The sequence below is a fragment of the Mustela erminea genome, chromosome 2, assembly GCF_009829155.1.
Source record: "Mustela erminea isolate mMusErm1 chromosome 2, mMusErm1.Pri, whole genome shotgun sequence".
Classification (NCBI taxonomy): Eukaryota; Metazoa; Chordata; class Mammalia; order Carnivora; family Mustelidae; genus Mustela; species Mustela erminea.
This window is the reverse complement of record NC_045615.1, coordinates 158,374,225-158,390,640: the sequence shown is the minus strand read 5'-3', so window position 1 is coordinate 158,390,640 and position 16,416 is coordinate 158,374,225. Positions and strand designations below refer to the sequence as shown.

Here is a 16,416-nt window from a genome sequence, read left to right as displayed (position 1 = left end):
GCTGCCTCTCTGCCTCCCTCTCTCCCTAAGGGGATAGCAAGCAACCCTTAGGTTTTCAGAGATGAAATGGTTTTGATTTACATTTGTAGAGCGCTATTATTATAATTTTTTCCCTCCCTTTTTTCCTTCCTCTTCTCCTTTTCTCTCTGTTTCACAGGAAGTATATGCTACCTTCTCCAGAAATAACCACTTTTACCAGTTTGACTATATCCTTTCACTCCTTTTTCTGTATGTTTGCACACACACTTAGAAACTGTTCTGTAGAAGCATTGTTTTTTAAAGATTTTATTTATTAAACACAGAGAGAGAGGGAGAGAGAGAGAGATATCACAAGTAGGCAGAGAGGCAGGCGGGGGCTGAGGGGGAAACAGTCTCCCTGTTGAGCAGAGAGCCCAATGCGGGGCTTGATCTCAAGACCCTGGGATCATGACCTGAGCCCAAGCAGAGGTTTAACCCACTGAGCCACCCAGGTGCCCCTTGTCGAAGCATTTTTTAAAATTTTATATAAATGGCATATTTTGAGTTGCTACATAAAATTATTTATTTATTTATTTTAAAGACCATTTATTTATTTTTAAAAATTATTTTAAAAAGATTATTTATTTATATTTTTAAAAAGATTTAAAAAATATTTTAAAAAGATTATTTATATTTATTTGAGAGAGATAGAGAGTGTGTGCAAGGAGGAGCAGAGGGAGAGGAAGAGGGACAAGCAGGCTCCACGCTGAGCATAGAGTCTCACGTGGGGCTCCATCCCAGGACCCTGAGACCATGACCTCAGCTGAAACCAAGAGCTGGATGCTTAAATGACTGAGCCGCTCAGGTGCCCCTAATTATTTCTTATCACATCAAATGCCTTTTCTTTCCATGCCAATACATATAGATTGATCACTTTCTTTTCAGTTGTTGCTTACTATTGCATTATCTGGGTACATCATAGTTTATCATCACTTGATAGAATTTGAATTGCTTTCCATTTTTTTGGTCTTGCAGTCTTTCCATAGCCCTCTTTCGACACAGTGGAACTTTTTTGCCAAAAGGCACATTTGAACAATGACTGGCTGAAACCATTTTTAGATTTAAATTGTAGAACGCATTTTCATTTCACTCTAAAATTTCCCAGTCCTTGTGGGGACTTGGTGAGTTTGAGCCTTTGGATAGCCTTATTTTATTGCTGGTTGAAACTGTTGCCCATGTTTTTGACTAAATATGTCCAGATCATGTTGATGGACAGAGAAAGATGAAACGTACATGTCAGTAAGACGTTCTCTACTCTTAAGACCAACCTACACGTGCGTGATAGTGAGAGCGGCAACCAAAACGTTTGTTGAAATCCTCAGGATTTCAGAAGTAATTTCCTTCAACTGTGAGTAGCCTGGCAGCATTTTGGACCATTATAAAATCAACCTCTTCTGTAAGCACTGGGACCATTCATTTTAAATTGTCTGGTGAGCACACTTTGCCAGCAAGTCTGTAGCTGAATGCCCGTCTCCACAAGGTGCTCATCATCGGTCTTGTGTGGTTAGTATCATGGACCGCCTGGACACTTGACTAGCTTTGCTTAATGAAACGCTTCTGTTGGAGACAACACGAGGCCAGATGTGCTGCGTCAGATGTGCTAGCTTTCAACTGCACAAGCTCCAACACGGGGATTTGGGAAGTTTTTATTCTCTGATATAAATCTGTCGGGACTCCTCTGCTGCTGACTACCACAAAGGAGCTAAGATCAGTTCAAAGACTGTTTGGTGACTTCTCTGAGACAGTGCTGCTCAAAGTAGCTACATGCAAACACTCTTTTACTGGTCTAGAATGAGATAACGTACTTGTACCAGAATGTAAACCATAATGCTGTTCCATTCATGGAAAAAGGTCCTGCTGTGAAAAAAAGTTAATTGAAGGGGAGTCTGGGCAGCTCCCTCTGTTAAGCCTCTGCCTTCAGTTCTATCACGGTCTCAGGGTCCTGGGATTGAGCCCCACATCAGGCTCTCTGTTCAGTGGGGAGCCTGCTTCTCCCTCTGTACTCTCGCTTCCTCTCAAATAAATATATGAAAGTCTTTAAAAAAGAAAGGTTAACTGAACTAAACTGTGCTTCGTGTCATGGCTGGGTTCCATTCTGGTGTGAGCGCCTTACTTGGTACACTGGTCTGTGAACCACATGCTGAGCAGCCGTAAGGTGCTTTATGAAAATGAGTGAACAAATGAACAAATGAGATCTATGTAATCTGGACTGAATGGCTTTTTCAGGGCTGAGGTGGGAGGATGGAGAGGAGAATGGTGATGACCGTGTTCTCTGTCAGAGGGATAGCGTTCCGTGCCTGCTTCTGAGCTACCCTGCAGAGCGAAGCTTACTGAAGGCCACTGTTGCCTGCACCACCCTCGGTTCACTATGAAATGCATTTCCCCTCTTTCTTCAGCCCTTCTTCCTGTTCAAATCTCCTTTTTCCATGCTTTTGGCATGGGGTTTAAAGAAAGTAAAGCAATATATGAAAGTTCATTGTATGTTGTATGTTTTACGTACAATTAAATACAATTCTCACAACTGGGTGGATTCCTACTTTGTAAATGCTCAGAGAGGCTTAGTAACTTGGTCCTACATGTAATAAAGCAGTAGGCTTGAACCTAGGTCCGTTTGGTTCTCTCCCAGATGGTTTGGTCTTCTACTCTCATATCCGAGGAGGTATGAAGGGAATCCAGGTCCAGGACGCCTGGGTGTCTCAGTCAGTTAAGCATCTACCTTTGGCTCATATCATGATCCTGAGGTCCTGGGATTGAGCCCCGCATCAGCCTCCCTGCTCAATGGGGAGCCTGCTTCTCCCTCTGCCCGAGGCTTCCCATGCTTGTGCTCTTGGTCTCTGACAATAAATAAAATCTAGGGAAAAAAAGTAATAAATAAAGGAATCCAGGTCCTGGGACAGAACTTGAAAAATGCCCACACTGACACACTGAGGTTCTATTTTGGAGCTTGGAGGTTCCATTAGTCTCCCAGTCCTGCCACCTTGTTTAATTGCCATGGTCCTGGCACATTGGCCACTTCTCTGCATTAATAAGATACTTGTGTGTCCATGTAGGTTGTAAATATCTTCATCTTATCATTTTTGTATCCTTCACAATAGGGTATGAGGCTTTAAAAGCCATGCATATGATGGGTTGTTGCTTTGAATTAGTCCATAAACTTCTCTATGTGCCAAAGACAAATATTAGATGATTGAGAATGAATGAGACCCCTAGACTGATGCTGTAAGATGTTGTGATGAGAAGCTGAGCATGTGCGTGGCCCCCCAAAGCAGTGCACACTGGGTAGGAAAGGCATCAGACAGCTCATTCTTCTCCTGGGATGTACTCCTTGCTGTCCCTGAATTATGGCGTTTGGAACTTGTTACTATCTGTAACCCTTTAGAGAATGGGAACTGGGTCTTTTCTTTGTTGTTTCTCCAGTGCCCAGCACAGTCCCTGACACACAGTTCCTGGCACTTGAAAAGTGTGTAGAATTACTGAATGTGCTCAGTTCTCAGCACTGGCTCTTAAACTGCTGGTGCTAGTGCTATTTGTTCCCATGTGGTTCTTCCATTACAAAGTGTAACTTCTTCTGCTCCCGGATTTCCTGGTCTTGATCCAACACCTTTTTCTTCTTTTTCTATCTCTGTCCACTCCGGCTTTGGGTCAGGCCCAATTCTATGACCAGAAGCAGCACAGCAGGGAGGAAGGTGAGAGATGTGACAATTATTAGAACTGTGGTGAAGTACGAGGCAGTGATATGAAAGAAAGACCATGAAACTTATGCAGAAGGCAGGCAATGGGTGCAGATAACTCATGCCCGCCCAGGCTTGCCTCCAGGAGCTGGAACCTGGCTCCTCTCAGACTACTGTATATCGCATTCCCATTACTCCAATGCAGGAGCCAATTATACCTTTGATCTTCCTACCGATAGAGCAGTTCTTTCTTTGGGCACAGAATCAGACCCTCAACAAGCACTGAATTGGACAACAGGTATGATATGTGGTCACCAGGGAAGCTCTTAAAGATTCAGTGTCTAAGGTTTTATTGGTGGCTGGTTATACAGGCAGGGCCTTGCTTGACACATTCCCAAATTCCAGACTCCCTGAAGGAAAGCAGGTGCTCAGTATAACCGTAGCATTTCTACCAACAATTTAGTCACACTAAATTTTTCATGACTTCAGAATGAGGTCATGTGAATCAGGTCATGGTCTCAGGTTTGGAAGAGTGGGAATCCTCTCAAAATCAAAGTCACTGAATGCCAGCCAAAAGCCAACCCCGTAGGCAGGCCTTTATAAGGACAGCGGTCTCAGGTCTGCTGTGTCAACTCCTTCACACCAGCACAGCTTCAGATTTTTCTGTGGGGTTGGCTAAGGTGCCACCTTCACAGCCCTACATACCAGATGCAGCAGTGGTAGTCTTCATGAGAGCTCTATTTATTCCACAGAATTTAGACAGAGCCTTCAGGGTGATAGCAGACTAAGGAAAATTCAACGAAGTAGGAGCCCTGACTACAGATGCTGTGCCAGATGTGACATCTCTGCTGGAACAGATTAACATGGCTATGGGTACATGGTATGTGGCTAACTGTTCAGTGGGCAATGTTTTTCCCTCCCTATTAAAACAGGATCACAAACAGTTCACCCTCACATGGAAAGAACAACAGGCCATGTAACTCTCTGGCTTCCATTAATATAATCAAAAGAGATGTAAACCAGGTAGACATTCTACAGAAAGTCATTTAGGTCACCAGACTGATGGATTATGTTAATCTAATAGCATGAGCAAGATGTGATTTGTACATGTGCTCTAGAGGGTGAGATAAAACCCATACCCCTCAGAGCCTACCATATCAGTAAAACTTGGGGAGAGGAGTGTCCAGGGAGCAGGGGTATGCTAGCACATCCCCTCTGAAGCAAAAGACAAATTATTATAACCTGCATCCCCCACTATGAAGAAGGAAGCCCATTTCACACTTAATACTCCTCCTCTCAGCTGTTACACTGAGTGACATGAAAGGCTGCCAGGTTTGAGTGAGGCCCAAGCAGGAAACATCCAAATTTTGGCAAAAGCCAGTCTGCCACTTGGGTCATCTAACGTAGCAGGCCCTATGATATCAGAGTTATTGGTGGAGGGAAAAATGCAGAAGAAATGAAAGCGAAACCACAGTACATATACTCTTTATTTTTCTCTGCTCATTTTATTGAGTAACTGTATAAAAACCACATACAATACGTTACCAGAGAAAATATTTTATTTTTCAAATGAATAATGGATTCTTCACTCCTCAATTATTTCTGTAATATTTTACCCTTTTTAAAAACTAAATATATATTTTAATACATTTCATCTTTTCTCAAAGACTGTGGTATAATTTTGATTATCTTTAGCAACCAAAGTCTATTTCCAGCGATTTGAACTTGATATGGAGAAAAATGCCATGTCAAGTCCTTTGTACCTGATTTGGTGTTGAGGTTGAACTGGTGTATTGGTTTGTTCCAGGATCCAGAGGCTATTCCAAACTTTAAAGCAAAATGAAACCTTAGGTTGGCCTCGGCTGCTTGAGGCCCCTCTAAATGGGGGTGACTGGTTGGCTCTGCACAGGACAGTTTCTCCCTGGTCTGGGCTGGAATATCTGGAACAGAGGACTGAGGTATTTACTGTGTCTATTTGTTTGGGGTGGCAGGTGAGGAGAACCCTACTTCTTATGTCATATTTCTATTGGTAATCATCTCTCCATTAGAATAAAGAGCAAATGGATAGCTCTGGGTCCTTAATGATACTGATATTTTGTTCTCAGTTACCTATCTCTCAGTAAAATACTAAGCTCAGTGACAAAGAAGAAAAGGGCTAAGTTCACTGTGAACACAAGTGGTAAAAGTGATTGTGGTGACTGTGATTGAGGCACAAATTGGGCTTTGACTCTTGGAGAGGTCTCCCAGGCTGGAGTCATTCTAAGCAGCCAGTAGAGAGCCAAATTTGGACATACTGTGTTTGGATTGATCCTACTTTTCTCCACTGTCCACTGACTTTAATTTTCATACATTTCTATCACAGTATCTCTATAAAACCTAAGATCATATCCAAACATCTCCTTCAAATGTTCATTATGAATTCAAAATTAAGTAACTAAAATAAATAATGGGGAGCTAAGGAGATTTTTTTTTCTAGGTAGTAAAAAGATATGACCTTGGTTTTCTTCTTAGCATAATGCTGACCTCTGAAATGTGGGAAGGTTCCCATTTAGATGGAATCCTACATAAAAATATAACATGCATTAACACACAGAAAATTCTTGGCTACAGAGAAAATTCAAGTGACCATATCCTTACTGATATTAATATAACACAAATAAAATTTCCATGAACATTTCAGCACAAAATGCAATTCATTTTTAGTTAACACAATGAAACAAATGATACTCAAATTCTAACTACTACAGCATAGACATCTGAATGAGGTTTGAATATGTACATGTGTTTCAAAGTAGAATTTGGCTTTGGGCTGGTAATTTTTAATCTAATCCACAGTATTTATGACTCTTAATTTCAGTTGTTCTTAATAAGAAATTAGGAGAAAAGCTAAATTTCTGATACTTGGATCAAAAAATAGCTAAGGGTTCTTCTTTTGTATAGTCAGTAAGAAACTACTCTAAAGCTGTTGCTTTACTTTCTTTCTTTAAATAAAAGTCTTTGGACAGTAGATTCTCCTAATTACAGGAAAATATTCTAACCCTTTCTCCAAATCCTATTGCAATTGGAAGAGCCACATCATTATTTTTTAATGATTTCATCTATATTTTGTATTTTAGAAATGTCAGCAATGTTACTTTCTGTAAAATACAAAGGAGCATTAAAAATATCCAGGTAGAGCTAGCATCTAGAGTTTGAAGACACTTCTTTATAATGAAACAAAATGTTCAGAACAACTGTCCACAACCAAACTTTAAAAATCAGATTTAGGATTCTTTTTTTGGCTTTTTAAACCTATGCACATTTGTATCAAGTTCTCCTTAGAGGGGAGGAATGACGTACCATACTGAAAAACTGAGACCTTATCAGAGGTCTTCTCAACCTGGCTCTGAACAACTTTAAAAGCCAACAGATCTGTACCATTGCTACTCTCAGGGTCAGGACTATGGGATGTTATGTTAAAAAAAAAAAAATCTTTTGGTATACTAATAACAAAAGCAACTTGGATCAGATCCAAGATAGCCTTGTGTTATAAATGAATTCTGCTTTATAGTAAAATACATTTAAAGTGTAATTCAACGTACTTACCATAAAGCATCTATAAGTCAAGGTATTCCTTTGAAGCCAAAAATCTGATGCTGTTGAAGCAGAGTCCAGTTCCTAATACCATGGCTGAATGTGGCTAACTTGATATAATTTCCTAAGTCCTGTGGAAACTTCTGGATCTCTTAACATCTTATGGTAGTGACCTGGCACTAGTTTAGGTCTATAAAAACATAATTGTCACAAATCATACAAAAACATGATAACTAGCACACATTTCTGTACGTCTTCAAAAAAACCTTTTGGATAACAACTAAATGCATTATGCTATGGGAGAGCCAAAGAATCACTCTAAATAATGGATAATATTTAATGATGGTAAATGAGAACTATTTTCTAAAAAGCTGTACCAATATTAATTTTAGGTAGAACAGAACATGGAATTATTTCATGAAATATAGTCTCTTTCTATGCTCTCCTGACAACACTCCCAACAGAAAGCTTCCAGTCTATTTGCTGTTTCTTGGCTGATGAGACATTCATCTTTTAATTCCCTGATTGTCTTCCTCAATGATTTTTGGAAACGTTTTTCTCGGTCTAAAACATTCCGCAGACTTTTCTTGGTATCCTCTAGCTCGCTGATCACATGATCTAATTTATGCTTAAGTTTCTTTGGACTGTCCATTACACTGTAGCTATGCTCCTAAAAACATAAACACCAAGTTATTAAACCAGAGAGACAAGTAGTTACGTATAAGCTTAGCTAGGTCTCAGCTGTTTTTCATTTACAATGCTTAGATATCGTTAAGTTGGTGATACTTAGTGGTTTAAAGAACAAAGGAAGAAGATGCGGATAGAAGCGGTATTTTGGGTGCCCAGAGCCGCCCTCCTTTACATGGGGATACAGAATCTATGCAGGGGAAGCACTGCTCATTGGGGGTAAGTATCTGCTATGAACATGACACTTGTAATGACTATCCAGATTTTGTTCCCTAGCTGTGGTGCTGCTATGTTTATGTTTTACCTACCAACAAATCTTCAACTCTTACACTTTTAACTATTTTATTTTATATTGATATTCATGTTAAAGGAAATGAGAGAAAAGGAGCAATGGAGCAGGTCCTCAGGCTGAGGGTTATATGTTTAGAGAGAACTCTGGTTTGGGGTTTTAAGAGAGAGAATTTAGGCTCTCTCAGTATTTATTATGGCTATGCTTATGTTTGCTGGGTATACTTTTTTTTTTTCATTTGAAAATAGGGAAAGTAACACTAACATATCTTAAAAAGGCACTATAAAATAATTTTGAAAAGTTTTTACTTAATATTAAAATTAGTAAAGAGGACTTTTGCTTCTAGCCAAGATGAAATAACAGACTGGATTGACTCCTATCTAAAAAACCCCACATATGGCTAAAAGGCATAAAAAATGTTACAAAGATAACTGACATCAGACAAGGAAGGCAGCAATCCTGGAGGGATGGGAAACTAAGAGGTGAGCCCTCTGGCTGACCACCCAAGTTTACTGCCTTGGGAGAGCATTAATGCCGTGGAGCTTGGGAGACTGAGAAGACTTTGCAAAGCATCCAGAAAGACCACAGGACAAAGTACTAGTGAGGAATGGGAACTCTGAAGATCCTTACAGGACCCCCTTCTAGTGTTCAGTGCATACAGGTAGAAAACTGCTCAAGGATGAGGAAAAAATGACCAGAAAGGACCCTGTGTTCAGAGGGCATTGCCGCTATTCCCACTCCTACCAGATTAGAAAATTTCGGGATGCATGGGGCACTGAGTAGAGTATACAGAAGGGTCTTGCTGCAGTGGTGGAGAACAAATAGCCCTAGATGGAACACTCTTCTAGTCCTGCCTAACAAACAAAACCTGAGAAGATCAAACTGTTTACAAATAACTTTGTGGTATCCCAGAACAAAGCTCAAGAACACAGGGCACAAAAATGTCCGGCATCCAGCAAAGTAAAATCCACAATGTGCAGCACAAAACATTTATCAGGTATGCATAGAAATAGGAAAACATGAGCCATAATAAGAAATAAACCAGTCAATGGAAACTAACCCAGAATTGCCACGATGTTGGAATTAGCAGATAAGGGAATTAAGAAAGTTATTAAAATTGTATTCTGTATATTCAAAAAGTTATTTTTGAGACACAAAAGATATGAAAAGGAATGAAATAGAACATCTAGAGATAAAATCAACAATGTGTGAGGTGAAAAATACATTGGAGGGAATTAAGGGCAGCTTAGTGAAGGTGAGGAGACAGCAATATGAACTATCCAGAATAGACTGCAGAGAGAAAAGAGAATACTGAAAAACAGAACCAGAAAAAAAAAATTTAGGACAGCATTAGTAAGTGGTAGTGTGACTCATATAGCCTAATATACATGCAGTCAGAATCCCTGAAGGACTGGAAAGGAAGGTTGAGGTAGAAGGAAATATCTGAAGAAATCTTGGCCAAAATTACTCTAAGTTTGATGAAAACTATAAACCCACAGATAAAGAAGCTCAAGCACATTTCTCATCCCAAGCATGAGAAATATGAAGAAAACTAAACTAAGGTACATCATAATCAAATTATTCAAACCACTGGGAAAGAAAAAAACCTTAAAAGCAAAGAAAAAAAACATTAGATATATAGAGGATAAAGATGACAGATTTTGCATTAAAAACAATGCTTGTGAGGATACAGTGGAGCAACATCTCTGAAGAACTAACAAACAAACAAAAGAATCTCCAAAACTATCAACCTAGGATTTTATACCTAATGAAAAGATCTTTCAAAAACAGACTAAATAATATTTTTTTTTCCAGAAATATAAAAGCTGAAAGAATTAATCACCAAATGTTAAAGTCCTTCAGACAGAATGGAACCACAGGGAAATATAGGAATGAAAAGCCCTGGCAATGGCCACTGCATGGGTAAGGTATAAGATTTTTTTCTTAATATTTTATATCTCTTTAAAAGATAATTTATTGTTAAAACAAAAATTAGAACAATGCAGTGTGGGGATTATAGTCTATGTAAAAGTGAAATGTATGATAGCAGTAACACAAAAAGTGGGAGAAGGGAAATGAAAGTAGACTATTTTAAGATTCTTATAATATGTGTTAAGTGAAATATCAGTTGGATATAGCCTTTGATAATTTAAAGATGAATGCTATAGACTCAAAAGCAACCACTAAAACAAAACAAAAAGTTACAGCTGATGAGTCAAAAAAAAAAAAAAAGAGAATATAAAATGGAACCAAAAAAATTCAATTAACCAAAAAAAAGGCTGAAAAAAAAAAAAAGAAAATAGGAACAAAGAGCAAATGGAACAAGTAAGAGACAAATAAGACAACAGATTTAATTGAACAAAATAATATCAATAAACATGTTAAGTGTAAATGGTCTAAATAACCCAAGTAAAAGGCTGAAATTATCAGATTAGAGTTAAAAAAAAAAAGACCCCAAAATATAACTTACCTAAAAAAGTATGCAGTCCAAACACACCAAATATGTTCAAAGTAAAAGAGCAGAAAAAGATACAGATCTACCTCCACTTATGGTGGGTTTCACAAGGCCTATTTTATAATAAAGTATAGAATATCTCATGTAACTTACTGAATACTGTTATTGGAAGTGAAAAGCAATGGTTGTATGGGCACAGAATGGTTCTAAGTGTATTGATTGTTCACCCCTGTAATCATGCAGCTGATTGGAAGCTGTGACTTGCTGCCATTGCCCAACATCATAAGAGTATATACCGCATATCACTGGCCCAGGAAAAGATGAAAATTAAAAACGTGAAATATTAAGTGTACTGTCAATATGAGAGACCCATATTCACTAGAGAATGTCATTTCATTAACCACAACGATGGATCATGGTGTAATTTGTTTCAATTGTTGCATAATTTAGATTTATATTTTGAAATAAATAAGATAATCTTTCACATATATTTTCTAAAGAATAGTTATTTACAATCCTTTTCTGGTAATAATATTCGAGTTAAGTTAAAAAGAACTTAATTAAATTATTTATTTAGCACCATTGAATATGAAATGATTCCTAACATCAAAATGTTTATAGTTTATTAAAGATACAATTATGAATCAATGTATGCTCTATATGAGGCAAGTAGTTATCTTTTCATTGTTCCTGAGTATTTCTTGTCTGACATTTTAAATACAAGCTAGTTAAATTGAAAAAAAAAAACTTGAAATATGGTTTCTATTGAATGTCTATTGATTTTGCATCATCGTAAAGTTGAAAAATCATGAGTCGAACCATCATAAGTTGGGAACAATCTGTATACTAATATATAACACTGATGATAAAGAAAACTAAAGTGGGTATACTGCTATCGGAGAAAATAGATTTCAGAGCAAAAGAACATTATCAGGGATAAAGAAGGTTATTTCCTAATAATAAAGGAGTTAAATTATCAAGACATAATAATCCTAAATATTTAGTACCCAATAACAGTGCTATAAAACATAACAAGTAAAAACTGACAACTTCAAGGAGAATTAGAACATTACCAGAAGATTACATTCCTCTCTCAAAAAGAGAACAAAAGGAAGTTTAGTAGGGATGAAAACTCTTGAATAACACTATAAACAGTTTGACTTAATGGACATTTCTAAAACATTTTGGCCAACATCAACAGAATGTACAATCTTTGCAAATGCACACAGAACATTTATCAAGACAGACCATATTCTAGAATATAAGTCTCAATAAATTTAAAAGTATTTTAAGACATACAACATATATTCTCTAACTAGAATAAAATTAAATTAGAAATTAATAGAAAGATATGTGGAAAATTCCCCAAGTTTTGGAAACCATATGGCACACACCTCTATATAATTCATGGGTCAAAGAACAAATCAAAATGGAATTTAGAAGTATTCTGAACTAAATGAAAATGAACACATTTAATTTCTGGAGGCTTTCTAAAGCAATACTTAGGAAGAAATTAATATCACTAAATGCCTCAAGTCAATGACCTTAGCTTTCATTTTAAGAAACTAGAAAAAGATGAACAAATTTTATGGAAGTAGAAAAAAGAAAATAATAAAGATGAATGGAAATCAGTGAAGTAAAAAACAAAATCAAAAAAGCAAGAATATTAATGAAACCTAGTTCTTTGACAAGATCAATAAAAAAGATTTTATTTTTAAAGATTTTAATTTATTTATTTGACAGAGAGAAAGACATTGAGAGAGGGAATACAAGCAGTGGGAGTCGGAGAGGGAGAAGCAGGCTTCCCGTTGAGCAGGGAGCCTGATGGCTGTGGGCTTTGATCCCAGGACCCTGGGATCATGACCTGAACCAAAGGCAGATGCTTAACTGAGCCAGCCAGGTGCCTCAGGACAATAAAACTGATAAATCTCTAGGCAGACTGATCAGCAATAAAAGAGAATAGAGACAAATTGTGAATATCAGAAATGGGACAGATAATATCACTACAGATTCTACATATGTTAAAAGGATAATAAGGAAATACTATGAACAATTTTAAAATAATAAACCTGAAAACTGAGATAAATGGACAAAGCCCTTGGAAGACACAAGCTACCAAAAAATTTTTCCCACTTCAGGCCTAGATAGTTTTACTAGGGTAGTCTGTCAAATACTTATGGAAGAAATAATAACAAATCTATACCAACTCATCTAGAAAAATCAAAAAAGCAGGCAATATTTTCTAACTTATTCACTGAGGTCAGCATTATTCTGATTCTAAAACCAGACAAAGACATTACATAGAAAGAAAACTACAGGCCAATATCCCGATTATACATACAAGGAAAGATTCTGAACAAATTTTTAACAAATCTAATCCAACAATATATAAAAGTGGTAACACACCATGAGGAAAGGTTTATTCTGAGGCTGGTTTAATATTCAAACATGAATTGATATAACTAATCATATTAAAAAACTACAAAAGAAAGCCACATAATCTAAATCGATATAGGAAAACCATCTGACAAAACTAATATTCACTTCTGATAAAAATTATCACCAAACTAGGAACAGAAAGGCACTTCCTCAGCCTGATAAAAGGCATTTATAAAAAACCTATAATTAACATCATATTTAGTGGCGAAAGACTGAATGCCTGCCTTCTAAAATCAGGGGCAAAGTCTGGAGAACAGCTCTCAATACTTCTATTCGGCATAGCCCTGGAAGTTCAAAGCAGTGCAATAAAGCAAGAAAAAGAAAAGACCGCTGTTTTGGAAAGGAGGAATTAAAACTTTAATGACAGACAATATGATTATGTAGAAAATCTAACAGCCTCTATAAAAAGGCTTTTATAATTAATATATGAGTTTAGCAAGTTTGCCAAATAGAAGATCCACATACAAAAATCAACTACCATACACTATCGTAAAAACAAAACAAAACAAAACACCATTTATAATAGCATCCAACTGCATAAACATTAGGGATAAATCTGATAAAGTGAAAGACAGGTACGCTGAAAATTATAAAATATTGCAGAGAGAAGTTAAAGACCTAAATAACTGTAGAGATACAATGAGTTCACAGATTCAAGGACTTAAAATAGTTTCATTAAGATGTCAATTCTTTCCAAATGGAATCCCAGTTAAAATTCCAGGAGAAATTTTTGTAGAACTCATTACAAAACGATTCTAAAATTCACATGAAAATGCAAAAGAACTAGAATATTCAAAACAACTTTGAAAAAATAACAAAGTTGGAAGACAAACACTGCCTGATTTAAAGAATTATTATAAAGTTACAGATCTGGGCTCTAGGTCTGGCTCTAACACGAATACTCAATGAGATGAATACTAATGCAAGCCTGAAAACTCTGTATGTGTATGACTGTTCTAAGAAAACCTAAAGAGGTCATTATATATTTCCATTTAGAAGGTACAGTACCTAAAGGGAGAAATTAATTATTGCATTTTTCTTGGTAAATAAATCTCTGTGAAGGCATTCTTTCAACTAAAGTGTAACCAAAGGATTAACTACTATATTACTGCATATGCAAAAATTATAATGGCTCTGAGAAGCAATATTATTTTTGGACATCATATCTGTATTTATATCTATATCTCAACACCTACATTTCTAATCTAATCCTAATGGAGAAGACACATTAAAAGTATCAGCATTAGGTCAGTAAGTAATTTTACTTACAAAAATGAACTGGTTTTGGAATTCTTCAGTACATGAGGAAGCACCAACAAGCTGGTGATTGTGGTCTGTGACTGGAAGGGTTTTGAGGGTGAAGTTTTTTCTACAATGAAGTTTTTCTCTTTTCTCCTGTTAAGTAGAGTTAATAAAAATCATTGTAGATACTTCTGCCCTTTTACAAATTTTTATTCCTTCTTAACTTTGTGTAGTGGAATACAGTATTTCTTTTCATGGAAATTGCTTGGAAAACTCAGTAAATTTTAAATTCCTTTGAGATTAGTTTTTTAAAAAAATACAAACTATTGTTTATTAAAAAATAATTTTCCATTCATACAATCCTCCAAATAACCTAGATAACCCCTCTCCCCAACCCCAGCCCCAGGTCAAGAGAGAGGCAGGTCACGGAGAGGCAGATTTGGTCTTAAGTGCTTAAATTCACTCTCAAATTTTATTTTAAATTGTTTTCTGATAGTATGCACTCAGCTTATAAAAAAGACAGCATTTTTAATATGAAATGGCTCTCATGTTTGCTTTAAGGATGTTACTGAAGTCTTGTCCACTATGTCAGGCAATGTCTCCTTTAAGAGGTCTCAAACATTCTTTTCATAGCTATTGCTGAAAAAAGTTTAGCTTCTCCTTAGCAGAGAGCATGAATTTTAAGAAAACATATTGACAGTGCAATCCTGGTGACCCAATGTATTCTATTCTTCTTATAGGCCACTAGGATACTAGAGCTGGTATTCTAGCATATGAACTAGGATGTATTATATGGTATTCTGTAGTGCACAGACCAATATTGCCTTTTAAAAAATATATATAAAATCTTTTTACAGGCAATACTGGTCTACATATAACACAGCAACAACAGTATGAGTTTAATCTCTGGGATTAGTTCAAAGGAACTTCCAGAAAATAACCCTGAAGTTCATCTAGAAACACAAATCTTCCTAAAAAAATAAGAGTGCTGTTGAGAAAGAATATGTCTTATCACTTCTTAAAGATATATTACTCATTAATAACAGTTAATACAGTGTGTACTCTCTCAAAGACAAGACAGAAAAATCTAGAAATAGATCAGGTGGGTAAAAGGTTTTAGGAAAAAAAAGGCAGTCTAAATAAGTGGAGAAAACCTGGGGCACCTGGGTGACTCAGTTGGTTAAGCATCCAACTTTTGGTTTTAGCTCAGGTCATGATCTCAGGGTTGTGAGATCACAACCTCTGAGTTGTGAGATTGAGAGCCTCTGGCTCTGTGCTCAGCAGGGAGTCTCCTTCTCTCTCTCTCTGCCCCTCTCCACCTCTCATGCATGTGCATGTGCACCCATTCTCTCTTCTCAAATAAAATCTTCAAAAAAAAAAAAAAAAAAAAAAGAAAAAGCGAAAAAAGGCTATCGGGGTGCCTGGGTGGCTCAGTTGCTTGTGTCTGCCTTTGGCTCACGTCATGATCTCGGTATCCGGGGATCAAGCCCTGCGTTGGGCTCTGTGCTTGGCAGGGAGTCTTCTTCTCCCTCTCTTTGTGTTCTCCCTCTTTCTCTCTCAAATAAATAAATAAAATCTTAAAAAAATACTAAAAAAAAGCTCTAAATCATGTGAAAATGACTAATTGAGAAAAAGTTATATCCTTTATATAAAATAAATCATGTTGAAATTCTAGCACTGAAAATTTATGTAAAAATGAAAATCCTTAGGCAGTAGAAAAAAATAGGGAATATTTATATTATCTTAAGGTGGGGAAGGCTAGAGGCTGATAATTCAATAGAAAATATAGAATTGACTATTTAAAAGAGACATCTGAATTTCAAACAAAACAAAAAACCCAAACCAACCTGATAATTGTACTAAAAACTAAAAACAACAAAAAGTAACTGCAACTCAGAGGTTAGTTAAATAATCTCTATCTTCAATATGTAGTGTTTTTACACGTAATTTAGAAAGATGAAAATAGAAAAGGTCCTCAATTAGTAACTCACAAAATAAAAAATACAAATGTCTAATAAATGCAGAGACCAATATCTCAAAAT

At 36.6% G+C, this 16,416-nt stretch overlaps 1 protein-coding gene across 1 annotated transcript in view; it reads right to left on the bottom strand.

The window, feature by feature from the left end:
* Positions 1–5,169: 5,169 nt before the first annotated feature.
* THAP6 (THAP domain containing 6) overlaps positions 5,170–16,416 on the bottom strand; it is an 18,158-nt gene continuing 6,911 nt past the window's right edge. The window contains exons 4-5 of the mRNA XM_032334592.1: positions 14,402–14,527; positions 5,170–7,932 (exon numbers count right to left, since the gene is read on the bottom strand). Of these exons, the coding sequence (XP_032190483.1) occupies positions 7,678–7,932; positions 14,402–14,527 (381 nt within the window). The 3' untranslated portion in view covers positions 5,170–7,677. The remainder of the gene's footprint in view (positions 7,933–14,401; positions 14,528–16,416) is intronic.